Here is a 26,798-nt window from a genome sequence, read left to right as displayed (position 1 = left end):
TAAATCAGAGGTTTTCAATCTTGTTTGAGTCCATGGCTCCCTTGACCAACTACATTCTTTCTGCAGCACCCCTGAGAGACTTATGTCACCTCTTACCTGCAGAGCTGGCTGCCTCTCACCCTTTTTCAAACTCTCCCCTCTTCTTGGGAGTCCTCCAGGCAGCCGCTGCTGCCGTCCCTGGTCTCTAAGCTGTCCCCACTCCAAAAGAGAGGTGCCTCCTCACACTGCCCCACAGGGGCCTGGGAAGCACCTCCTGGCCAGCCCCAGAGGCACCATTCGTCTGGGGAGATTGTAGCCAGGGCTGCTGCAACAAACAGCTTTGACAACCTTTGGGAGGTAGAGATGCAAGCGGGCATCAAAGGGAAAGAAAGAGGGACAGAGGCAGGCCAGTGTTGCCTGTCCATCATTCAAGGCACCCCAGGGTGCCACCGCACACTGGATGAAAACCACTGCTATAAATAAAAGCCTGTTTCAGATTTCTCTACAACACATTTCTGTATCATACATAGGATTTTTTCTACTATGTAACTAAAAACAAGGCAGGCATTCCAGCTTCCTGTAGCAACATTGTAGATTTTGTACTGAGTACAGGCACAGCAGATTTTACATTAGTAAATTCCCCATCGGCTAGTACCATCTTTGGAAGCTTTGTTGAGGTATGGTGTCAAATGTCATAATTGTGTGAGCACAGAAAGTGGTACTGTGAAATAGTCTTAAGAATGTCAGCTTTCTTTTCGCTAAAGAGAAAATGTTAATCTTAATGATTGCAAAGATGCTTAAAAATGTCACCAAGGCATCCTGAACCTTAAAATGAGAGGTGTGTCAAGCTTTCCAAGGTTTGGAAGCAGAATGTCAGTGTCCTACAGAGCTTAACTTGTCAGGGGGAAGCAGAGTAAGTTAGAGAATAAGAACATATTTACTTATCACTGAATTATTTCCAGCATTCATTTATTCTTGAGAGAATTTTAACTTTAGCAGCACAAACTGCCAGCTTTATATACTGGAAATCCTTAACCAAACTGTTCAACCACAAGATAATGTATGAACTGCCCCAGAGTGTAGGTTAGCTGCCTGCATTGGCTGGGAACTGCTGTGAATGCTATATAGCATTCTGTATTAGAGCTAGATGAATTAATGGACTCCCCTGCAAAATGTGCAAATGCTTGCATAGCATGAATATAGCCAACACAAGTGACAAACTATAGTAGCTTAAATAGCCATAGCTACACTGCAGCCCAAGACAGCTGTATGAGTTCCAAAGAGACTTTCCTCCTCTTACCAAGAAAGAGAAGGGAAGCAATTACTCATGAGTGTTTGTAGAAAAAAGGTTTATTCAATGCCTTGAAATGACATCAAAACTATACAGCTGTACAAATAAGTGTCCCAGGGTTGGTGGGGAGAAGCAGATAACTGAGAAGAAGCCTATCCCAGCTCCTCCCGGGTCTTCCCCACTTTCTTGGGTAGCTTCTTGTTGGACGCATCCTCCAATTCTTTGGCTTTGTAGTAATGCGGGGCCACCTCCAACAGCCACGTACTGTCAATCTCTATGACCTGCAAGGTACAGAGAATATTTCATTGTTGGCCCCACTCTCTGTCAACTGGCACACTGGTCATTTTCTTCTTTGGGGAAAACCAAAGCGTTCCATAGACCCTGCTAAAGAGTGAGCACAATAAAATACAAGTATGTTTCTAAACCCATGAAGCCCTTTGGTCTAACTTACAATTATTTACTCTGACTAGCAGCTGCTCTCCTGCAGAGATCACTACTACCTGTGGTCCTTTTAATTAGACATGTCACGGACTGAACCTGGGACCTTTTCCATTCAAAATATATGTTCACTGGCAGGGTAGTACAGTGGAAAGACAGACTACCCCCATCACAAGACCCCCATCAAGCTCTTCCTATATCAGTTACCAAGGCTGGATTTGCAAATGCTACCCACGTTATACTGATTTCTTCTAAAATTACCGGTCATCTGTCTCCTTTAGGGCTTAGCTCGAGTTACAATCTCAGAAGTTCTCCCCAGAAGTCCCAGCATGAATTATGGTCTTTTTACCTGTCTCATGAATTCTTTAGTGGTGAAGACCAACTCATGATAGATGAGCCAGCGTGGTTGTTCTTCAAACAGGGAACTGTTGGGGTGGACAAACACTGTTTGCTGGTGCTTGACACTCTTGTAGCCACTGCGGGTCAGGCGGGCCGTGTGATAAAAGAAGCCAGCAGTGATGGCCTGCGGAAGAACAAGAGGAAGAGTCAAAAGGAGTCAAGAATGAGAAAGATCTGTAAACGTAATGGGGGGGGGGGGAGAACTGGCTTGCTCTGCCTGGCACAGCCATCTACTTATTCCACTCCCTGGCATTTCAAGTGATCAAAAATGCTCAGTGTTGCGTGATATATTTAGGACTGGTAGAGTCTTTGATCTGATAAATTACTACAAAGTGTTGTAGGTTGTGTTTCCAGTGCACTTTCATTCTGCATTACGTAATACACATTTAGCAACACAATTTCATGCACAGAAATTTAACAAAGTCAAGTTGAAACAGGGCTATTCTCCACACCGGGTTGCATCCAACTAAATTACAGCATGCTTGGAACTACTTCCCCAAGTACGATAGAGCTTCTCCATTGCCTCCCAAATCTATGCTGGGTTCCCACTCCCCTCCATCTCTAGATCTGCAGAACACTGGCATGTCTGTGGCAACCACCACATTTACAAGCAGTCCTGGAGGCAGCAATGGAAGCCGGGGAGAGCCTGTACCTTGCGGACTGGGATGTAGTCTCCCTCGCTGGAAGTGATGTCCACTTCAATGCGCTCCATCAATCCTTCCAGCTGTTCTCGCACGTCCCGGGCTCGTCTCATAGAGCGGAACTGGATGAAGTTCTCATAGCACCACTGCATGGAGTAACCACACTCCACCCACTGAGAAAGGAGGAAAGGAGAGATATAAGCCAAGTCCCACTTTTTGGGCTCCCATCCACCCACTGACCCGACTACAACCACAGAGCTGGTGCCTCTCAATGGAATACTGTACCTAATTTCTCACCGTAACAGCCAATGAGCCTTTCCTAGTCAAAGGTGACTAGACTCTCAACCCCTAAAACTGGATTCCTGCCTAAATACACTCTTAATCAGAAAGGCCATACACTTAATCTCTTGCAACTAGATGCACTTGGATGCGAGTCTCTTATGGATCTCAAGGGGCCATCTAATCAGTCCTCCTACCCGAAGGGTTGAAATTCACCAACCAAATATCTGTTTAATCTGCTCTAAGAAGCTTTAGCAGTGGAGACGTAATCACACTCCTTAGCAACATGGTGCAGACCACCACTATAAACAGCAATCTGCTCAAATCAAGCACATGAAAGTCATCCACATCCACTGTGCCAGCTCTTTTCCTGAGCTAGCTTGATACTCAATTGAAACGGATTAACAAAAGGCCCCTCTCCTTCCTGACTCCATATGCACAGCATAAGCAAAGGTTCATAGCTCTGGGTAATAATAATAATAATAATAATAATAATAATAATAATGATAAATTTTATTTATATCCCACCCTCCCCAGCTGAAGTCAGGCTCAGGGTGGCTAACAACAATAAAATAATACAACATTCTAAAATCATTTCATTATAAAATTAATTCAAATCAAATTGAACACCAGGTGGTAGAACGCCACCTTTCCATGAAGAAGGTCTAAGGTTCAATCCAGGTATTTCCTGGTAAGGATGGGAATGTCCCTCTCTGAAACCCTGGAATGTCACTGTCAGTGACTCTAAATGGTGCTTAGCTAGATGGCCAATAGTTTGACAGTATAAGGCAGCTTCCTATGCTACTAGAAGTTCTTACCTGATTATAAACATTGAGAAGAACCAGGTGGTCCCCACCAGGCAGGAAGAAGTTCATGCGGGCATTATCAGCATGGACCACTTTGTCCTTGGGCCGGTAAAAAATGGCATTGTTGACTGAAAGCATGGCAGCGATGGTAAGGATTTGCTCTGAGCACTTATACCTGGAGAATGCCAGCAGAGGAACAGGACAGCATTAGATCTTGGCAAGGCAGAAACAAAAGCCAGTCTCAATCCAGAGCAACAGCCTTACGATAGAAAGCCAGGGAATAAGACAACCAGAAGCAGGAAGCAATACAATCCGAAAAATTGAAGGGCAGCTGGACTGATCACAATTTTAAATCAGGTACTTCCAAGGTTTCCTAAACAAACCTAACTACTCACCTAATAGATTAATTTACAAGTGAATTTAATATTATCCAAGTGTTTGTTCCACGTGCTTGGATTAATTTTAACTAGATAATAAAAATTTTTAAATCTACAATATTTAAAATGCAACCAAGATAAAATCTACTTTTAGCCACCTGCCATTTAAAAGCAAAACAAAACAAATGTTTTACTACCCTGAGTAGAATGGTTTATTACTTAGTAGGTCACTTATATTCTCTGTGAAAAAAGAAATCAACTCTCGATCACAAGTCACAACAAAGAACAAAGGAATAGATTGCCAATGATGACAGCAAGGTGCACACACAAAAGCAGATCTATAAATGTCTTCGTTTTTACGATTCCATAAGATGGTTATCTTTGCTTAACAGCCTAACATGTGTCCCTCTCTAGAAACAGTTAATTCTAATAGAGCTCGTTCAGGTTTTTGAGAGCTTTGGAATTTGCTGGGGAAATAGCAATAAGTGGGTAGAACTAAGAGGAACTAGGAACTAAGAGAGATAATAGGGATCACAAGCTTCACTTGTGGTTACTAGAACGGAATGCTAAGCACGCAATTAATTGGCTGGAAAGAGACAGAGGAAGGCAGAGAAGGACTCACTGTTCTGAAGCCAGGATCATCTTGGACAGCATGGGATCCACAGGCAGCTCTGCCATCTTCCGGCCCAGCTAAATACAGAACACAAGAAGGACAAACTTTGCTGTACAAATGCACAAATGTTGACTTCAACTCCACAATGCATTAGTCTTCCTTTTAAGAGCAGAGGGGGGGGCGCAGTTGTATCTTGACACTTAGTTTGTGCATGGATGCAACTGATCACATATGCTGACAGGAAGGAAGGAAGGAAGGAAGGAAGGAAGGAAGGAAGGAAGGAAGGAAGGGGGCAAACTCCTCCTGCAGAGGAAATCCCAAATCCTGCCCCAGAAACACACCCTTTCAGGTTAACTGTCTTAATTGGGGGTTTCATGTTTTCATATTGGTGCCTACCTGGAGTCACTGGGATGCACTGGGCAATTACGCAAATAAATAAAAAGTGCAATTTAACCCGAACCATTTGAAACCTTTTCTTGGGAACAGTTTCACCACTTTTCCTAACACTGCCTAGTTTTTAAGTTTCGTCAAGATCATAGTAGAAGGGTCCATGTTCAACCCATGGAAGACATTTATTATCTCTTACATTTTTTATATCCTTCTAATGAGCTTAGATGAGCATTCATGTTCCCCTCCTCTTTCATCACAATAATAGCGTGAGCCTAGGTTAGGCTGAGAAATAGTGAAAGGCCCAAGGCCACCAGCTAGCTTTCTGTCTCAGCAGCAACCTGAGCATAGGCTCCTAAATCTAGCATTGTAGTTGCTCAACAGAGCTCTACTACAGGGCAACACCCCACCATCTTTTAGGTGAAAAATGGCAAGTATTTTACATCATCCATAACAATGCTGTGAAAACCATCTGTACCCACGAAGCCCTGAACTGGGGAGCAAGCAGAAGATGTCAGTGTGCTTGAAGCTCCGGCCTCCTTTCCTACTTCCAGCTCTTTTTCCAATGAGGCCAGCTAGAAAATCCAGCTCACTTTCAGCCCAGATAGCAGAGCATGTCCTTGAGCCTATGAAATGATTACCTTGGTGAGCTCGCCAAGATGGTTGAGGGCTCCCAGGGCATAGAGTTGCTCCAGTGCCAATACTAGAGTTTCATGGGGCGGTGGGTCCATGAAGTCAAAGTGGATCAGGTCGTTGATGCCTAAAGGGAGAAATGGAGGAAAGCTAGACTTAGAAGCACCCTGCAAAACTTCAAAGTATTTCTGCCACCAGGAAATGCACCCCCTCCCATCTTTCTAAAAAGGAAAATAGGACCCTAGGAAACGATGGGCTTAAAAACACTCAAACTCTTGTTCTCATCCAGAGAAGCCTTAATAAGGAGGTGTTTTAGGGAAAGTTGAGCAACTCCTGTACATCATTCTCATCCTAGATTGACCAGCCACGCACCCAAGCTTTTGAGCAGCAGCACCACATTGCCCAGGTTGGTCCTTTGAATTTCTGGCACTGTGGTCTCCTCCATCTCATTCTTGTAGGCCCAGGCTGTGTAGAGACGGAAGCACTTCCCTGCAGCAACACGGCCAGCCCGTCCTGCTCGCTGGTTGGCAGAAGCCTGAGGGAAAGAAGGAAGGAGATGATGAAGCATTGTATCTGTGAGGATGTGGGGGGTGACAACTGGCAACCGATCCCACCAGATCCCAAGGACAACTTATCAGGGTTATTATGAGGACTAACAGCACCTCAGTGAAATGAACATGTTCCTGATTAAGGTGGCCTAGAATTCCATGTTGCTGTCTAGCACAGCACATACAGAAGGTCTGGCTTCACTGAGTATATGGGCACATCTATAGTTCTTATGACTGTGGAAAAGGCACACATGAAATGTATGCAGTGCTCAAGGCAGCCTCAGAAACCAGATGCAGACACACCATAAAACCCCCACAAATGTATGTAAGTTTCAATAATTTCATGGGAAGTGGAAACTTGTGTTTACAGTTGGGAATCTAAATTCTCCTAGCAAACCATTGCACAAGATGTTCTGATTTACTTTTACAAAAGTGGTCTCAACATCTTTATGATGAGAATGACCAACAATAATCCATTTTTGCTTTGATATCTAGCTATCACCTTATCAACTTTCACTTCTCTGTCCCTTAAAAGTTACACTGTACGCAAGACCCACTTCCTAGCCACTGGTCCCCGACTCCCTGTAATGTACTGGTAACCAGCACATAAGCCATTTGTGGCTATGTAGATGCTACCATATGGGGATTTTGAAAAAAACAGATTCAAACAGAAAAAAACAGATTCAAACTTGGGGCTTAACAGAGTCACTTTTTGTACATCTCTAATTTATGCTGCGTAACCCGTTAGTACAGTTTACACCCTCTCAGTGGCATTTTATTTGGTAGCTAGACTGTTCTCCCAGAAAGAGGAAATGTACTGAATGAAAATTGAAGGTTAACCCAAAGACTAAGCTTAGGAGTGTGATGAATTGAAGTAGAGAAGCCCGGTACCCGAGAGCACGGAGTGACAATGAGCGACTCCATGCCTGTGCGAGCGTTGTAGCTCTTCTGCTTGCAAAAACCAGGGTCAATCACATATATGATGCCGTCTATGGTCAGAGATGTCTCCGCAATGTTGGTGGCTACGACAACCTGGAGAATGGAAGAGATACATAAGTTAACTGGTCAGGTCACCTGCTTTTGTCATAGCCTAAAGGACACTATGAGAGGAAGGGACATAACTCAGCGGTAAGAGCCAATGCTTTGATGAAGAAGGTTTAGACCTGGCTTCTTCATTTAAAAAGGATTTCAGGCATAAGGGCCGGGAAGGACCTGTGTCAGTCAGAGTAAACAATGGCAGGCTAGTTGAGCCAACAGTCTGACTCCAGACTGTGAACTCAAACTGGTCCTTGCACAATCCCTTTCAAAGCCACAACCCCAGGACACTAAACAGCTTGAAACTACATCCCCTGAAACACAAAACCAGTTCCTAAAATCACCACTAGCTCTATAGCCTAAACCTGCCAGTGCTCCCTTCCTCCTGAGTGGGTGAAGAGACATAAAGCTCCACTGCAAACAGCCAAAGTTTCACTCCCCTTTCTTTCTCTGCTCCATGCTCCTACCTTCCTGGCCCCTGGTGGGGTTGGCTCAAAGATCTTGGCCTGCATGTCAGAGGGCAGGTTAGCATAGATGGGGAGGACCAGAAGTTCTGCAATCTTGGAACCCAGGCGACGGCAGCGATCTTGCAACATCTCACAGCATGCTTCAATTTCTTCCTGTCAACAAATAGTGGGAGTTGGATGCTGTTGCATGTCTCCCCCCTCCCCCTCCAAGGGCAAAGTGGGCACTGAAACAAACACAGACATGCCTGGCCAGTGAGGAATACAAGGATGTCCCCTCGAGGCTGTGTAACATGGATCTGCAGTACTGATACCACACAGGCTTCCAGGTAATCAGCTTCTGGAGCCTAGAGGGTGGAAGGTAGAGAGAAATCACTATCTCCTACTGACCCATATAAGCAAAGCCCATCTCTGCCTCTCAGTGGCTTCTGTTACAACTTGTACCACTTGATCTCACTTTTGGGGAACCTAATTTCACTGCTGCTTCCAGCACCTGTCTTCCGCTGATTCTAACACCAAGACTTGCTGATATTCCTCTCTCTCCATTAAACGCAATGTCACTCACAGCTTGTCTTTTAACCAAAGTCCTCACTATCTCCCCTCCCCCTGCTTTTCCGGGGGCTCTCCTGACCCCACTCAGCGCCAATGCAAGGGATAGGGGGCAAAAGCCCTATTGCACCAGTGAAAATCCTTCTGTGGACTTCTGCTAGCAGGATCCATTGGTTGAATCTGGCCCAGATTCAGTTCTGGGAATCTTGCTTTTTAAAAAAGTAATAGCACTGTGTTTAGCTCCTTTGGTATACTATTGTCATGAGCACTGGTTCTGCTCATCAGTGCAGCTGTGTTTCCTTAGCGATGTTCACACACACAACCCACAGCAGTCCTTTCTGCTTGCTGACCTTGGTGTAGAAGATGTCAACAGGGAAGCGGCGCCCAGGAATGCGGAAGATGGGAGCATCGTCAAAGAAGGTGGAAAAGCGCTCCGTGTCCAGGGTGGCGCTGGCAATCAGCACCTTCAGCTCAGGCCGGAAGCGAGCAATGTCCTTGATCAGCCCAAACAGGATGTCTGTGTGCAGCGTGCGCTCGTGAGCCTCATCTATGATGACGACACTAGGGAAGAAATTAGGGAGGCCGTGCTGCTGAACTACCAGTTGTCATTTAAAAGCTATGGACCATTTATTACAAAAGAACATGAGCAGCATGGGATGGCAGCTGTACCAAGCAATGGCTTCCCATTGAAAAGGCTCTGACAAGACCATCTCAATTACTCCTTTAGTAGAAACTGCTTCTATGTTTCTCTCCACAATCTTGAGGACTAGGAAACTGCTCTTGGGTTTTTATTTATATAACCGGGGCTGTGCACCTGCTCCCATTGATTGCTAACCCTGCCGACCCCCCTCCCATTCCTCACCAACTCTGCCTATCCCACCCCCTTACACTAACCTCTTAGACCTTCCCCTTTCCATCTCATGCTCCTGCAGCCAACCAGGATAAAGAGTTGGCCAGGCAGGTGAGCAACAGGAAGGATACTACAAGCAGCAGGCAGCCTTGGAATCTGCTGCTGCCACCATTGCCAACTTATCTGTGCCTAATTTATCTGTCCAGGGGGTTGGACTTGATGGCCCTTGTGGTCTCTTCCAACTCTATGATTCTATGATCATCTGTGCCTAATCAGCCAGCTAACTGCCACTTCTGAATGCCTTTCCTTTCTTTGCTGTTCCTCCTGCAGGCCAACTCTTCATCCTAATTGGTGGCAGAAGCAGCATTCCTCCAAGAAGGCTGTGGAGGAGTAAGGTATCTAGATCCTGCAGGCAGGAGCTCCAGGGATAGCAGGCAGAGAAGCTAGCGGAGAAGAGTGGCTGCCGGAAGGGGAGCTGCAGCAGCCTGTTCTGACTGACCCTCTCTGGCTCTCCTTGGATGCCGCTCAACATGCTGTAGTTTTGAGCACCACCTGTGTGTGGCCAAGTGAATTGCAGAGTGATGACATGCTTACATTTTTATTGTATGTATACAAGCAAAGTTGGGGCTCTGGTATTGAAGCTGCATTCCATGTTCTGTACAACACATACTAGTATTTAGTCCATCTTATAACTCTATATAACCCCAAATCAAGATTTCCTCCTGAGCGTTCTACCCAATCTAGCTCAACCATCCCTCAGAAACAATTGAGCTGTTCACCACCTCCCAACTGAGCTCTCTACAGACTTCTAGGGGGTAGGCTGTTGCTCACCTGTAGCTGCTCAGGTCAGGCTCAGTGAGGAATTCTCTCAGCAGCATCCCATCTGTCATGTACTTCAGCACAGTCCGCTCTGAGGTGCAGTCCTCAAAACGAATGCTATAGCCCACCTGTGAAAAGGCTGAATTTTAGATACAGGTTTTCATGAAGCCATCCTTATTACCCACAGAACAGTATTTGGCTAGGAAGTCAATTTAGCTCAATAGACTAAAAGTGGGACACATACATTTGTAAGCTGTATACAAATTCCCATCAGAAAGAAAGAAGGAAACACTGTACCTGACCTCTGGGTGACAGCAGTGTCAGCCATGCTTGTCGTACTACCACCAGATCAAGGACAGACATGGACAAACAATGGATGCATAGAAAGGAGACCCTAGTTTACTCCAAGCTGATTTAACACTGATCTTCTCAGTTACCCAAATATATTCCAAAAGGGAAGGATGGGACCTTCCCATCTATTAACACATGAACATTGTCACACCAGCAAAGCATATTTATCTGAGACCAAGTAGGCTGCTGTTAGGACTACCAGACACTGTAAAAATCAATTCAGAAATGACTGGCTGAAACAACTGGGAATAGGACATACATTTTTCTTCTGCAGCCCCCCACCTCCAAGTACATACCTCATTTCCAAGTTTGACACCCATTTCCTGGGAAACACGGGCAGCAACACTCATGGCTGCCACTCGCCTGGGCTGGGTGCAACCGATCTTCATTCCTTTCTGTGTGTAGCCCTGTAGGAAGAGAGAAAATCTCCCTTAGCACTCACAGGCTGCACTTGTACTGGGCTGTTCGTTCAGATGCTGAAAAGCTTCTACCAGGAAGAGGCAGCAAGTGCAAAGGGAGTACTTCCTTTAGCTAGCCAAAGTGCAGGTTTACTTGATCTTCACAATCCCTCCCTTTCTGTGCGAAGTTACCTCTTCAAACAAGTATTGTGGGATCTGAGTGGTCTTGCCAGAGCCAGTCTCTCCTTCTATGATAAGCGTCTGATGTTCGGCAATGGCGGCCAACAGGTCTGCACGGTAAGGAAAGATGGGCAGGCTGCGGCGCACCTCCTGGATGGAAAGCTTCTTGCGCTCAGCTTCGGACAACTCTGGATTCTCCTCCACGGACTAAGTGAAAGAGAGTGGCCATAGAGATTTAGTTACCCCAGAGCAACAGACCATAGGTGAAATCCCTATTGTTCTACACTTGCCACTGGGAAAAGCCAGCTCCACATGCAGAACTGGGGAGGCATGGTAGTTCAGTTGCCGAGTACCACGCTTTACATGCAGAAGATCCCAGAAATAACTCTGGGCTAAATGGATATTTGGATTGCCACACTACAAGGCATTTTCCTATCTTCCAGTAGCTTATCCTATGTAAACAGAACTTGAGCATGCAGGTGTCTATACATTGTTGTTGTTTAGTCGTTTAGTCATGTCCGACTCTTCGTGACCCCATGGACCAGAGGTGTCTATACATACTTGGGCTTAAATACTGACATATCTAACACCAAATCCCTGCTCAAACAAGCAAGGCTCAAACAAGCTGCTTCTAAAGATGCTCAGGAAAGCTGTCAAAACAACAGGCATACTGGAGGCAGCCACATTTGTTGTCCATCTGTCTCAGTGATGATTCGTGGGTGAATAGGAAATGGGGAAGACAAGTGAACAAACATGTGAATGCCCCTATCATGTCTAGTTTGCACACATTCAGCAATATGAAGAAGCTTTGCTCCATCTCATGGTACTAACCCTATTTCCCACCATCAGCTATGCATAAGTGCTTAATCTGCAATTCTCTTTGAAGCTTCTACGAGGAATTTGTTGCATTCTCCATCTCCTGATGTCCCCAAATGTTTTCTTATCTGTAACACAGTTTGCTTGCTCCCTTTCAATCACGTCAAATATGGCCTTGTTTTCTTTTCACCCAGCAGTTTCTCTTCCAAGACAACTTCACTACATGATTTAACTATTTTGGCCCCAGCCGCCTTGTGCCCCATTCCCTAACCAACAGCCTACTCTCACCTTGCCCTGGTTTGTGCCCCGCATCTGCACGGCGTTCACAAACTGGATCATCTCATCCTCTTCAAGCACGTATTCATAGTCTTTGTGAGGATGGCGTTGACTGGCATCCCGGGCCCCAAAATGGAGGGAAGCTGCCCCGATGTGGTCCTCCTCCCAGCGCCGCTGCTCATCTCGCGGGGCCATGTGATCCTCTGTCTGGGGGTCCTCATAGCGATCAGGTATCTTCTGCAAGGCAAAAACAGATCAGTATGGAAATTTCCTTTGTGCATCTTGCATCTCAGAGCCTTGTGAGGCAGCACTGGATTGGAGGTATATACACAGCCCAAACTGTGGCACATTTATTCAAAAGTATGCCGCATTTGAGTTTACATAAGCCATGTTGAACAAGCATCAAACCCTCAGACACTCTTCTTGTATATGGAAGCAAGTTTTCACAATCTACCATTCTGCAGCACAAGGGTGAGCAACTTTTCTCTCGCCATGGTAATCCACTAGGGACCAGATACTAGCAGGTGGCAAGGCTGGAGCCAAAAGTGAGCAGAGCTACCCTCTTTTCCTGCTACTTCCTTTACCTTTGTGCCCCTCCTCCTTGCCACCCACATAAAATTAGGTTTAGGACTGGAGGTTCCCTATCCTTGTGCTACAGTGTGACCAAGAAGCAGAACTCAGGGTGTGGCTATGCAGCCAGAAACAGGCTTGATTCTCAATGATGGCTGAGATCAGGAATGGCAAAGAGATTTATCCTCATTACTTTCTCCCATATGAAGGAATGCCTGCCATTCATTTCTAAGGAGAAAAACAAAGTGCAGCACCATCCTAGACATGCCACAATTACAGAAGCACATTCCCCCAGGGCAGTTCTGTATGGTAACCGATTTTATCAGAGGACTCTCCTGCATAAGAGTCCCAAACATTCCAGCTGAAACTGCTGCGAGCTGCTAATGCAAACAGCATACTCTTGGGGCAGGGGAGATATGTTGCTGTGTTCTGTCTCCTCCTCTCCATTTGTTATAGTCAACGTTCACAGCACTACAGCAAATGAAGGGAAGGCAGATATGACCAGGCAAAATATGGTGTCTTCTATGCCTACCGGGCCATGCAGTTCTACATACTATAAGCAAATAAAGGGATCTTGTTTGCAAACAAGTGTATGTATTGCTGAGCCTTAGTCTGAAATCTCAGCAAACCGATTTTATCCCCCAAATGTGCTGAGAACCACCAAGGTTGCAGGTGCGATCCCCATAAGGGACAGCTGCATTGCAAGGGGTTGGATTATATAATCCTCAGAGTTCCTTGCAACTCTCTATGAGATATCTATGAGTATGGGCAATGATCAAGGCTGATGGGAGTTGCAGTTCAACAATATCTGGAGGGCCCAAAGTTCCCCACCCCTGAGTTAATGGCGTTATACATATACTCTGTCACAGAGCGCCTTTTACCAACCATTCTTCATAGGGGTCTAGGCTCCCAATTTTGCTATGGGCTTGATAGTTACCTTGCTGCGACTCTCCTCAGGCATATAGTAGCGATTGCTCTTCTCCAGCTTTTCCTGTTCTCCAGCTTGTTTGTACCGTTTTGCCAAGTCACGAACTTCACGTTTATATTCCAGCTCCTGCCGCTCTTGGGCAGTTAGGTTGAGCTCAGAGAAGAGGTACTCCTCATCGGCTATCTCTGCCTCCAAGTCTTCTATCTTGTCCTTTTCGCGTTTCGCCAAATACTCTCGGCGGGACTTCTTACGCAGCTCTGGAACCTGTCAGGCAGAAAGGGAAAATATGGGGCCATGCAAGTAAGTCAAACAGCAAGGACTATGAGAGTTTGATTCGTGATACCTAATATGAACTGGGCTTTTGTGAAATAAATAGGTTTCTAAACCAGCCTCTCACTAGGAGAAAGTATTTCTGCTAGGCTGGTAGCTTGCTAAACCCACCAGCCAAACTGCCCCATGAAAGCAAACGGATGCAAGCAGCAAAAATGGTTGCAAATCATTAATTTTGTACATTTCTGAAAAGCTGTAGTAAATATTGTAAGTGGTTACCCCTTATACTCCAGTACACACATTGTGTGGCATTCAGGGAACAAAGGTAAAATCACTCTATTAGTCTGATCAAAGATAGTTAAGAATAAAAAGATTAGTGGTTAAAAAATAAGATGTATTAAAATATTGTAGAATACAATTACAAATTGTAGAATAAAGCTCCAAATTTCATGAGCCAGAAGCTACACCATACAACGGTAAAAATCAAGTTCCTACCATAACTTTCTTATCTTCTTCTGCAATCTTCAGGCGCTTCTGAGCCTCTTCATAGGCCTAGACTTGGCAGAATCAGAAGACAAAAGACACAAACATATAGCTCAACCAAAGCAGATTGTCAGCAGGGTCCCTATCACCACACTTTTGGTGCAATATTTTTAAAGACTATGGACTGGTCATGAATCACAAGGCCACAAAACTGTTAGGAACATTTTCAGCAAGAAAACCATTACCCTCCCTGACTTTTCCCCATTCCATAATTTACACATAACTTCTCTTATCCTTCTCTAACTGCAGAAGCCAGAATGCACTTTAATTGAAGTTTGATTTTATAATTTTAACTAATCTTTATTTTTTGTACTGCATCTCTGTAAATCATTTATAGACAGCTGTAGTTAAGTAGGATATAAATTGTTTAAATAAATCAGCATGAAAGCTGATAATTAAATATATTACATAATTAAATATACACAGCATGAAGTATATAAATGGCAAAGAAAATACTAGCAAGAATTATTAGAGCACGTGGCCTTGAGGCAAGAACCGTGGAGTAGGCAAGGCAGAGATTTCAAAATTGCAAGGAAAGTTGGAGCAGGTTTAGTACTAGAAAATGGAAAAGAAGTCCTTGCAAAGAATGAAGTGAGGGAAATGAGTAAAAAAGGAGGGGGCCCTATATGCCAGCATTGTTTAGGTGCCAATCTTACACAGGTTCTTCCATGCTTTAGAATATATGAATACAGAGCTAAAATTCTACACTAGGGTAACCTGCACAGAGATGTGCAACATCAGCAAATGCTCAGAATTAAGTAACTCTGAATGACCTTGCTGTTTTGTGTAACTCCCTCTTGTTGTTTAGGGAAAGGAGCTTAGTGATGAGGAGGTACACAGTGTACTCATGCCCTATTCCTGAACATTGAAATCGTAATTCAGGAACCTCTCCTTTTCCTGAAACTGACATTTTACCAGATGTTACCCAAACTCTCTTTGAGGCATTCTTTTGCTGCCGTAAGGGTCAGAAAAGTTGTGATTGGTAAAAGACTGAATTCTGCAGTGGATGCTTTTAAAGCTTGAGTAGATGCACAATCCTATTGTGTTTTAAAGGTATTAGGTACCAAGATCAGATTTTAAGCCAGATTTTTTCAACCACAAGTGGATAATTACTGGCAGCAATAAAAAACAGATGGGCAGTGTGAGACATTCAGGTTAGACAGAGGGGGACACAAACCAGGGAGAGCAATCAGGAAGGGCTGCCAAAAGCAGGGGCCACAGGCTGAGGCCACACCTTCTTGTCTGAACGCTCCAGAATGTTGCGTGTCTTCTCCTTGTCCTTGCGTTTGACACGTTCAGCAAAAGCGTCCCGCTCCTCCAGGTCCTGCAGTCGCTCTCGCTCACTCCGGTCCCACTCATCCTCTGAATCCTCCTTAATGGTGGGGGATGCTGCTGACTTCCTACACCAAGAATGACAAAAGAATTATCACTATCGCTTCCTTTGCTCCTCACCCAATCTTGCTCTCTGCAAGTGACCGATACTCACTTTCCCCCATCATCTCGGCTGCCCTTCTCATCAGAGTCCTTGTCGTCTTCCTCTTCCTCCTTGCGCTGCCTCAGGTGTTTATGCCGCTTCCGCTGCTTGCCCTCAGGGCCTCGTGGAGGGCGCTGACGCTTGGAACCCCGAGCTGCCTCGCCAGTTTCTTCATCATCACTGTCCTCCAACAGGGTGTATGAACGGTTCTTCTGCTGAAAGGCCAAGGCTTCCTGTTCGGCCAGCCTAGCTGGACGTTCCCGTGGGGCCTGGTGCGGAACCTACCAGGAAATTTGGAACACAGAAAATCAGACACAGAAAACAAGGAAACTATGACTTCCATCCTCACACGCAAAACCCACATCCCTTGAGTGCCTATTACCATTCCTCAAAAAGGTAACTTCTCTCAGGGTGATGCTTTAGATGTGCTTCCTAACCACAAATTTCCCCATCCCTCATCTGCTCCTCACATTAGTTGCACTTTATGTACAACCACATGAATTTAAAGTATAGAGAGCTAGAACAGTGGCTGAAAGACAACTGCATCTTTGTCAGAGATTCACTAAGTGGCCTTCAGCACAACTCTTAGCCTCATTCCCCTCCACATCTATAAAATGGGGATAATACTGACCAACTGTAAAAATAACAAGATGCTGATGCTGATGATTGTTTTTACAATTACCCACCCTTTAACCCAAGATGAATATTAAAAACAGTTTAAGAACAAAATTACAGAAATAAGGTGGGTCCTAAAAATATACACCACAAATGTCAAAAGCAAAGTTAAAGAGATGCATCCTCAGCAATCAATGTAAGCTGTATAAGAAAGGTGCCAGATGTACCTTTGTGGAGAGGGAGTTCCACAACCTAGTGACCACCACAGAGAACGGCCTCTTCAGAGCCACCCCCACCCCAACTTCTGAAGGCAGAGAAACTATCAAAAGTGCCAATCTTGGCACCAGTAATTTTGTAGGGAGGAGGCGGTCTTTCAGGTATTTCGGTTCCCGAGTCATTTAAGGCTGTAGGCACCAACAGAAGCATCATGAATTGGGCCCAGGGAACGAGCTGGTAACCAGTGCAGCTTTTTCAACACAGGGGTTCATATGAGATCTGAACAACAACAATTTTATTGTTGGTATCTGAAGAAGTGTGCATGCACACGAAAGCTTATACCCAGAACAAACTTAGCTGGTCTCTAAGGTGCTACTGGACAATTCTTTAAAACAATTTTATTTATATACTGCCCATCTAACTGGGTTGCTCTAGCCACTCTGGGCAGCTCCCAACAAAATATTAAAAACACAGTAAAACTTCCCTGAAAAGGCCGTCTTCAGGTGTCTTCTAAAAGTCAAATAGTTGTTTATCTCCTTGACATTTTATGGAAGGGCGTTCCACAGGGCGGGCACCACTACTGAGAAGGCCCTCTGCCTGGTTTCCTGAATCCTCACTTTTCGCAATGAGGGAACCACCAGGTCCTTGGAGCTGGACCTCAGCTGAACGATGGAGGTGGAGCCCCCAGCCACTAACCCAAATTTTTCTCAGACTTCGGTCCCCAGCTGTTGTTGGCCTACAACTCCCATCATCCTAAACTAGGACCAGTGGTCAGGGATGATGGGAGCTATAGTCCAACAACAGATGTGGACCCAAGTTTGAGAAACGCTGCATCTGTATGCCGCATTTCGGACCAAGCAAAGTTCCTGAGCTGTGTTCCAAGGGCGGCCAGTCCCACATCCTGGAAGCGCTCTGGGCATAGGGTTGCCATCTGTCCTGCATAACACAGGATTGTTCCATATTTCAATATGAAATGCTATGTCCTGTATTTCAGGTCTCTCTCTCCTGCCCCCCTTTCTGCTAAGTTAGGGATCCTCTCCAAATGCATGTGTGTGGAAGGGCATGCATTTAAGCTCTGGGTAGCCAAGCACGGACGGATTTACAGTCATGTGAGCGTATGCATGCGTGACAAATTCGAGAGGGGCCATCCTGTTGGGCTGCCATAGGTTGTAATGGCTGGCTTTGAAGTCACTTCAGCACCAGAAGAAAAAAGAGAAATCGTCCACCAACCGCCCCGCCTTTTGCCAGTAGAAAGGTGGCAACTCTACCTGGACACTCACAAGCACCAAATGCCAAGTATCGTAGTCAAGGCGCGCCACCCCCAGAGAACCCCAGCGTCTCCTTGTTTCTGACGCGTTACCCCCCTCCCCCCCCCGCCCCAGGCCTCGCGCCCAACGGCCGCCGGGCCCTCACCCGCTCCCACAGCTGCTGCGCGAAGGCTCGCGCCGAAGGGTCCGCGGCGCGCAGCGTCTCCGTCTCCTCCAGGCGCGCGAGCAGGTCCTCCGGGGTTCGGCTCCGGTGAGCCAGGCCCACCATGAAGGCGACCACATGGCGCTCGCTCAGCCCCAGCAGAGAGTGAAGCTGCCCGGACACCCAGCGCTCCAGCTCGCCCGCCATGGCAGCGGAAAGCCGGTTCTCCAACGGCTCCCGTCACCTTCGAGCGCTTCCGGACATGCGCCCTCGCCAGCCGGTCGACGCTCTGGCTGAAGAAGCGCTTTCCGGTTGCTGTTGTTGCGCCGCGACGGCGGATCATACAGACGGGAGGATCATAGAGACGGTATGAGAGAGAGTTGTTGTTTATTATTATTATTATTATTATTATTATTATTATTATTATTATTATTATTGGTTTGGTGTAAAGCATAGAAAAAGAATCCAGCTCAAACCAGAAGTTTGAATAACTGGTCGCCTTCCTTTCGTTTCTTTGACTTTGTTAAGCCAGCCTTAATACTTTGCTTGCAATCTGAAGTGTTTTGTTTTTCAGTGGGCAAGTGGCTTAGTAATACTGTACACTTAGTTATACTGTACACTTTTTCATGCAGCGCATAGACAAACTATGGATCTTGCTCCCACAGGAAGCAGTAAAGGCCACCAACTTGGATGGCTTTAAAAGAGGATTACACAAATTCACAGTGGTTTAACTCGCGTGTGGGAAACTGGTATTTGGAAGTACTTCTGAATACCAGTTGCTGGAAATCATGGGAGGGGAGAGTGTGTTCTTGTGCTCATATTCTGCTCCCTGGTTTCCCACACGCGAGTTAAACCACTGCGAGAACAGGATGCTGGACTACATGAGCCACTGGCCTGATCCCAGCAGGCTATTCTTACATAAGGTTAATTTCAGTTGATTATTGTTATATGTTTCAGGGACTACCACAAGCTGTGGTGGTGTGTTGGCTATTTGCAGTTTAGTAGCGCAGAGAGCTTGCTGGGGAGACCATGCATTAAAAAATAAAGGACTCAAAAATAACTTAAACTAGGTTTTAATAAGAAAAACAAAAACTCCTTTTACACTAAATACATTAACAACCAAACCAGACCCAACCACCAACCCAACCCCCAGGGTAATGGGAGAGCTAGGTGCTGCTCCTTATATACTACACCCAAATGCTGACACACCTTAATCAAATACAACTCAGCAGCACCTGCTGTGCTTCACAGCTGTAAAGCTGGGTCTCGTTATCTTACTCTGGCCCTTGCTCTGGCCCCTTAAAGACATACACATCGGGTGCAACAATGATGAACCTTTACATTTAAATAAACCATTCAACATTTCCCCTGCGGTTCATCATTGTGGAACAAAAACATAAAGCATATTTTGTACATGTCTTTCATGTGTAACCTTTGGAAGTGCTTTAGTAAAAATGTCCGCAATTTGATTGTCACCTGGAACATATTCAAATACAATCATTTCGTCAGCAATTAGTTTCTTTACAAACTGTAAGCGTAACCTTAAGACTCTAGTGCGCTGCGTATTGGTCTCTGAACACAGGATAGCAAGTCCGCTCTGGGAATCAAGGTAAACTTTTATTGGTAGTGTTACTTGCATCTGTAGGTCTGCAAATACTTGCAGATACCATTCTACATCACGAGTGGCCTGAACGCATGCACATAATTCACTCTCTGTTGTGGAGAGACAAATAATGGTTTGTGTCTGGGACTTCCATTCAAATGGACAACCGTTATAACAAAACACCATACCAGACACACCCCTGCAATTATTTTGTTCCACTGCATGAGATGCATCGCAGAAAATTTCAAAACCTTTGTCAATACATGTTGTAAACTGCAACCTATAATGTTTGGTGTGTTTAAGGTAATTTCTGAACATCATTGTAGCTTTTTGGCTCAAAAACTGCCTTATTGGCATACACAGTATTAAAATGTTCATCTGCAAAATGTTGTGGCTTCTGCCTCTTTCTATCTGAACGTCTTAGTCCAGAAGGAGAGTCAGACTCCTCAGACTTAATGGGACTAAGTGAACCACTAGTTTCAGGTTGTAAATCATTGTCAGATTGAAGAGATGCCTGTAGGCTAAGCTCACGGTCAGAAAAATCAAGAGAATCTAACCTCCCCTCGGGTCCCTTTAACTTTAAATCATCAAACAAATCAGATTCAACAGGCTTTTTGTCTTTTTCCATTAATTCAGAAGCACCATTTCCTGCTGCTGCTGCTTCTTCCTCTTCTTCCTCAGTATTATCTATACCATCAGTATCTTGGAAGACAGCAACTCCATTCCAATTTACAGTTTGTATCATGCTTCTGGTAATATGAAATTTGCCAGTTGCTGGTATGTAAATTCTGTACGCCCCCTGCTGGTAGCCCATTAATTTTCCCTGGACACTACGTTCACCCAATTTCTGCTTAGCGGGATAATGCATAATTACATCTGAACCCCAAATGCGTAGGTATTTCAGATTAGGGCGTTTTTTAAACAGCTTCTCATAGGGGGTGACATCTAAACCAGAATGATAACTGCGATTTCTAACATAACAAAACGCATTAAGCGCTTCAGCCCAAAAGTCTTTGGGCAGATTAGCATCGTGCAGATACGTTTTAACCCCTGCCTGTAGGTCACGCTGCACAACTTCAACAAGCCCATTTTGCCAGGGACTTCGGGGGCAAGATAACTCATGAGTAGTCCCCTGCGCTTCCAGGAATTTCTCAAAATCCTCAAACAAATTCCCCACCCCGGTCAGAAAACAGGTTCTTAATTGGTTTGTTAAAGTGCGTTTTTACCCAGTTGCAAAAAACTTCGTACTTCTCAAATGCTTGGGACTTCTCAGCTATTGCATAAGTCCAACAATATCTACTATACTGGTCTATCAGAGTAAGCCAGTACTTAGAACCTCCTAATGATGGTGGGAGTGGCCCAACTAAATCACAATGTACACGCTCAAATGGCTCAGTTACTTTCCTATCTGAGCACCTACCCTTGCGTGCAACCTTAATCTTATTCTTGCAACAGGATAGACATTGCATAAAGAATTTACATGGTTTTAAGTTGAGGCCATTAACAATATTCCTTGTCTTAATTACATCAGCAAAATTCAGGTGTCCCAGAATTCTGTGTGCCTCATGGACACACCCGGAATGAGGCCTTACATTCCTCAACCCCTGGCTTGACTGTGCTGCTCTGCAATTTATAGGCGTTTGGGAGTAGGTGCGAAAATACAGTCTATATAAACCATCAGATTCCCGGGCATATAATAGACGTTTGTTCCCATCGAAAAACTCACACATTGACTTTAAGAAACGCACAGTTATGCCTTGACGAGCAAAACACCTTACTGATAATAAATTGTCCACTGACGGGCAGTAAATGCAGTTCGCTATCGTAATGTTTAAAGAGTCAAGTTTAACAGTACCCCTGCCAAGCGACTGCAAGACTTGTGAATTGGCTAAATGTACATTACCAATTTCCTCTTCGAAAGAAATAAATAAGCTTCGATCGTTGCAAATATGCTGAGATGCTCCTGAGTCCACAACAAAAGACTTCCACTTGGCATGTTTAAGTCTTTTACGATCTGTTGTCCTAGCATGGAAAACTCGTGGCTCGTTTCTGTCTCTACTATACGATGTCGGCTGCTGGGCTGACGACCGTGACTGACGAACAGAAACAGGCTTGGGAGTACTTTGCTTTCTTTTGGATCTGCAGTCCTTTGCAAAATGTCCTTGCTTATTGCAGAACCAACAACGCTTGGCAGCTTTAAATGCAGTCGTATCACCACAAGTTTGCATATGGCGTTCCTCATTACTTCTGGAAATAGGAGTGCTTATGGCACAAGCCTCCCTTCTGTCCAACTCGCCCATTAATCTTGCCGTCACCCCTTCCACAGTTAATTGTGCTGGTGGAACGGCAGATATCTGGCTAGCTATACCATCGAAGTCCTCGTTAAGGGAACAAAGAATGATAAAAACATACTGAATATCAGATATCTCCATGTCCCTTCGAATTAATTCGCCGCGTATTGCCTCCAGACGTCTCAAGTGTGCTGCCAAATCACCACCAGGCTGCAACTTCGTCTGGTACAACTGCTTGAAAAACGTCAATGCAGATGCTGACTCTTTTCTAACATGCACTGCTGCAAGACTGTCCCACATTTCTTTGGCAGTTTTCTTATTTCTTATATAGACTACTTGCTGGTCGCTGACTGCCAAATTAATTATCGCCCTGGCTTTTGCATCTCCTTTCGACCAAGCATTAGTCACAGGGTCAGGAGGGTCATCAGTTACATAGGTCCATACTTCTCTAGAGGTCAAAAGCGCCTCCACCCGAAAAGACCATAAACTATAGTTCTCATCTGTTAGCTGTGGGAAGAACAGAGCCTTCTCAGCTTCAGGAACCCGGTCAACCATTCTGGAACTCTTCCAGACCCACAGAACTACGCTAACAGGAGAAGGAGTTTTCAAACCTTTCTCAGAGTCCAAAAATATGCAGTCATCCACTCAGCAGCTGGGCCCATAACCAAAGATGTTGGCTATTTGCAGTTTAGTAGCGCAGAGAGCTTGCTGGGGAGACCATGCATTAAAAAATAAAGGACTCAAAAATAACTTAAACTAGGTTTTAATAAGAAAAACAAAAACTCCTTTTACACTAAATACATTAACAACCAAACCAGACCCAACCACCAACCCAACCCCCAGGGTAATGGGAGAGCTAGGTGCTGCTCCTTATATACTACACCCAAATGCTGACACACCTTAATCAAATACAACTCAGCAGCACCTGCTGTGCTTCACAGCTGTAAAGCTGGGTCTCGTTATCTTACTCTGGCCCTTGCTCTGGCCCCTTAAAGACATACACATCGGGTGCAACAATGATGAACCTTTACATTTAAATAAACCATTCAACAGGTGACACCTCAGGAATTCAGGGGATGTGTTTTTCCTTAACTCCAGCGGACAGCCTTTTTCTTTTTATTGGCAAGCCACTGTCAAGTCAGTGTAGGCAATATTGAGCTACATAGACCAATGTATTTTCATTGTGTTCTAAGTCACTTGGAGAACTTCAGGTAGCAAGTGACTTTTGTTGTCGTTGTTTAGTCATGTCTGACTCTTCTTAACCCCATGGACCAGAGCACGTCAGGCACTCCTGTCTTCCACTGCCTCCCACAGTTTGATCAAACTCATAATTAACAAGTGACTAAGAAGTCTAATAAATAAGAATATTAACAATCTGTACATATTACTTTAACACGTGTGTGTGTGTGTGTGTGTGTGTTTTGACAGAGGGAGCTGGTGGGGGACTGGCTTTTATGGTGGGAGAAAATAAACTCTTTTTGTCCTGTGATTCTACAAGCCAAGCCAGATTCCTCCTCCTCCATCAGAGTGCAGAAGAGACACCCTTAAAGGTAGAAGAGCATCAGATTGCTTTGCTGGAACATGACATGTCCATCTAGTCCAATCGTGGCTTGTCCACGAGGGTGATGCCTGTCTTCTTATTTGCCGCCAGTATTCAGAGGAATATGGCTTCTGTAAACAAAGAGTCCATTTAACTATCATGACTAAGAGACAACAGAAGAACAATAGGTCAACGTGCAACATCATTCTGGTTTATTGTTAATAATAATAATAACAATACCATTTTTTCAACAACAACACTGATGGAAATGGCTGGACACAGCTGCTTCGGCCCTTGCCCCACACACATTGATCTGCACAGACCTCATTCCCCCCATCAAAGAAAGAAACGTCTGCTGTGTTCAATCATTCACTCATTCACCTGTTAATGGGCTCCAGACATGGCTGTTCCCGCAGTGCAAAATAAGGGGGGGAGGGTGAAATGATAATAACAACTGTGCACAGATAACAAGATAAATTAGCAAGGAAGGAAGGAAGAAAAAGAGAGAGAGAGAAATAAACCACAAGTGTAAAGTTCCTCATTCCCTCTCATCAATGCCTCCTTCCACTCATTCATACTGTTTGCTCAGTCTACAACCTGCACTCTAAAGAAACAACTTTCTGCTTTCATACATTGGCCAATCTTCCGCTCTGTGTATGCATCTTCTCCTGCAGATGAGTTGTGTTGTTCCTCAAGGCATTTAACCGACCAGTTTTCCCAGGTTTTATTTGCTCCAATTGTGAACTCCTGTTCACAAATTTTAAAAAACTCCCCCAATTTAAGCTGGATGCTTAGTTTAGTTACACATTTTCATCTAAGAGGATTAAAAAATATATGCATTGTGGTGTCACGGTGGGGCATCTGCCAAGGCCCTGAGGCTGCTCCACTTGTATATTATTTTTTGGCTGTGGGCATTGGGCAATATGCCCTTGGTAGGCTGCTGCTTCCCTGAGCGGGCCAGTATTCTTGTCACTGCCACATTTAGCAGCTTGCTCTCTGTCTCTAGCACAGATATGGTGAACTTGTGGCCTTCCAGATTCTAGTGGACAACAACTCACATCATCACTGCTGGCTGAGGCTGATGGGAGATGGAGTTTGCTAACTTCTGGCAGAACAACAGGTTCCCCCATCCCCACTCTAGCCCCAGGTGCATTCCCACCCAAAGGGATACAGAGGGATACTGCACCTTCTCCATAATTACTCATCCAGAGAGGGCAGGTAAACAAGCAGTGGTACCAAAGAGGACAAGCACCTGGCTTTGTGGCTCGAGCAGTTGGCGATGGCTCTGCTACTGAGAAATGGGTCTCAGCAGTGGTGCTGATCCCTGATGCCAGCTCTCACCTGAGACCAACAGCAAGGCCCACTCAAGAAACTGGATAAGACACCTTTGAACAAATGCACAACATGCTCTTTGACTTCCTCTTCACCATTATTGAGGTTCTTACTGTCATCGGCTGACTTAAATGACTGCTGAATTGGCAAAGAAAGATCCAGAACAGTAATGCCTGGGTTTGCTTGCATCAGTCATCTGGGGAAAGGATTGTGGAGTGCTCCTTCAGTTTGTGCGGCCCCTTGCTGATGAAGGGGACTCCTGGTAATCTCTCATCTGAGGCTTTCCCCAAAGCCTGAAGCCAGCTCTGGAGAGCTGTCTATACTCTGAGCTGCAACTGCTATGCATTCAATCATTTCTGAAAGCTGTTCTCAGTTTTTAATCTCTGGGTCCACTTCTTTCCACTTCAAAATGCCACATGGCAAAAAATGGCAAATACTAATTAAGAAGACAGTTTGTAATATAATATTTTTTTTTGAGGGGGGGAGAAACAAACGAACCCAAACCCCTGTTTATCAAAATATTACTTCATTTTCTAACATTCAATCTGCCTCTTCATCGCCCGTCATTCAATCCCACGTGAGTGCTGAATCCCAAACAGGAAATGGTCATGACCACGACAGGAAGCTGCATTTTTCGCCTGGCTGTCCCCACTGCATCCCCTGCATATTTTGCTTTGCTTCCAAACATGAACTGCCCCTGTCTGAAACAAAAAGAGGGGAGGAACCCTCCAAACGGCCCCAAAGAGCAACAAGCGCTGCCCACATGCAGAATGCCCTTCCCCATTGACCCACTTCCATGCCTGAATACTGAGTGCTCCTGCTTCAATAAACAACCAGGACCCCTCCCCATTTGCCCAGTAACATGCGTTATTACTCATGGCTCTTGGTGGAATAACTAGAGCCGTGGTATTTTGAATTGCCTTCCTCCAGAATGGCTTTGGGAAAAAAGCAAGTAGAAAGCCCCCCCCCCCGAAATACTGATAGGCTGTGCGCCAACGTAATGGTCCCTTCTCAAAGCTAATTATTCCCTCCCCACCCTACTCCCCCCCCCCAATCTCATCTCACTCACATGGCAGCAATTAAGTCCTACTGGACAATATTTTACAAAACAAACAAACAAACAAACAAACCCAATTACATAAAAGTCCCTTGGCCAGTGAGGCTTTCAGCGGTATTTTGAGTGACAGCAGGAAGAAAGATATGACCATTATCATTAGCCCTTGTTTGAAACTCTGCAACCCCAGAGAAGTGTGCATACAAGGTTCAGTGCTTCCCCCTGCTGGCAGTTTTTAAATGAAGTATCTAAGGCGCTGCTGCGTCAGATTCCTTGTTGGCTGGCAGTGCAAGGATAAGAGAAAGTTGAGAGCGCCCTCTCCCAGCTAGGTTGGGCAGCGTCTCTCACATGATTTCAGTGCCAGTCAGATAGGGAAAAATATATGTATCAAAAATGGGAGAGTATTTTCGGAGTGGTCTCCATCCGAAGGAAAAAATGCACCTGTAGCCCCAGGATAAAAGTGGTTCCCTCCCTCCCCCCCCCCAGTCTTTCGTGGCCCCAGCTTCTTTCCTGGGTGCGATAGTCACTGGAAGACGGAAAGAGATAAAAGGTCCAGTTGGAGGATTCAGAATGTGGCATGGAATCCTTGTGCATATTCTGCTGTTCTCTGCAACAGAGGCTGAACGGGGTTACCGCCGACAAGACTCGTCTGCAAAGAGGGAGAGAAGGAACACAGGCATTGTCAGCAAAAAAGGAAAGCATGAAGACCTAAGGAGTAATGAATGTTGAACCCCTTTTCACTAAATTGCTGGATTCTCGTCATCCTGGACCATTGGTTGTGAGGTTGGGGGTGATGGGAGTTAGGAGCCCCATCCGTCGCATA

General features: G+C 45.2%; 2 protein-coding genes across 2 annotated transcripts in view; both read right to left on the bottom strand.

The window, feature by feature from the left end:
• Positions 1 to 1,311: 1,311 nt before the first annotated feature.
• DHX16 (DEAH-box helicase 16) lies at positions 1,312 to 18,362 on the bottom strand. The gene is given in 20 exon segments (XM_053378548.1): positions 1,312 to 1,551; positions 2,058 to 2,231; positions 2,760 to 2,921; positions 3,846 to 4,008; positions 4,833 to 4,900; positions 5,852 to 5,970; positions 6,216 to 6,378; positions 7,283 to 7,423; positions 7,894 to 8,042; positions 8,135 to 8,237; positions 8,790 to 9,000; positions 10,121 to 10,236; positions 10,756 to 10,866; positions 11,050 to 11,244; positions 12,142 to 12,366; positions 13,637 to 13,891; positions 14,393 to 14,449; positions 15,675 to 15,840; positions 15,927 to 16,195; positions 18,159 to 18,362. Coding segments are annotated over 20 exon segments (3,180 nt in total). The 3' UTR covers positions 1,312 to 1,422.
• Positions 18,363 to 23,778: 5,416 nt separating this feature from the next.
• PPP1R18 (protein phosphatase 1 regulatory subunit 18) overlaps positions 23,779 to 26,798 on the bottom strand; it is a 44,119-nt gene continuing 41,099 nt past the window's right edge. Inside the window, exon 4 of the mRNA XM_053378552.1 lies at positions 23,779 to 26,624. Coding sequence (XP_053234527.1) covers positions 26,605 to 26,624 — 20 coding nt within the window. The 3' untranslated portion in view covers positions 23,779 to 26,604. The remainder of the gene's footprint in view (positions 26,625 to 26,798) is intronic.

The sequence above is a fragment of the Podarcis raffonei genome, chromosome 2, assembly GCF_027172205.1.
Source record: "Podarcis raffonei isolate rPodRaf1 chromosome 2, rPodRaf1.pri, whole genome shotgun sequence".
Lineage (NCBI taxonomy): Eukaryota > Metazoa > Chordata > Lepidosauria > Squamata > Lacertidae > Podarcis > Podarcis raffonei.
Note: the sequence above shows the minus strand (reverse complement) of the source record. Positions and strands in the feature narration are given on the sequence as shown.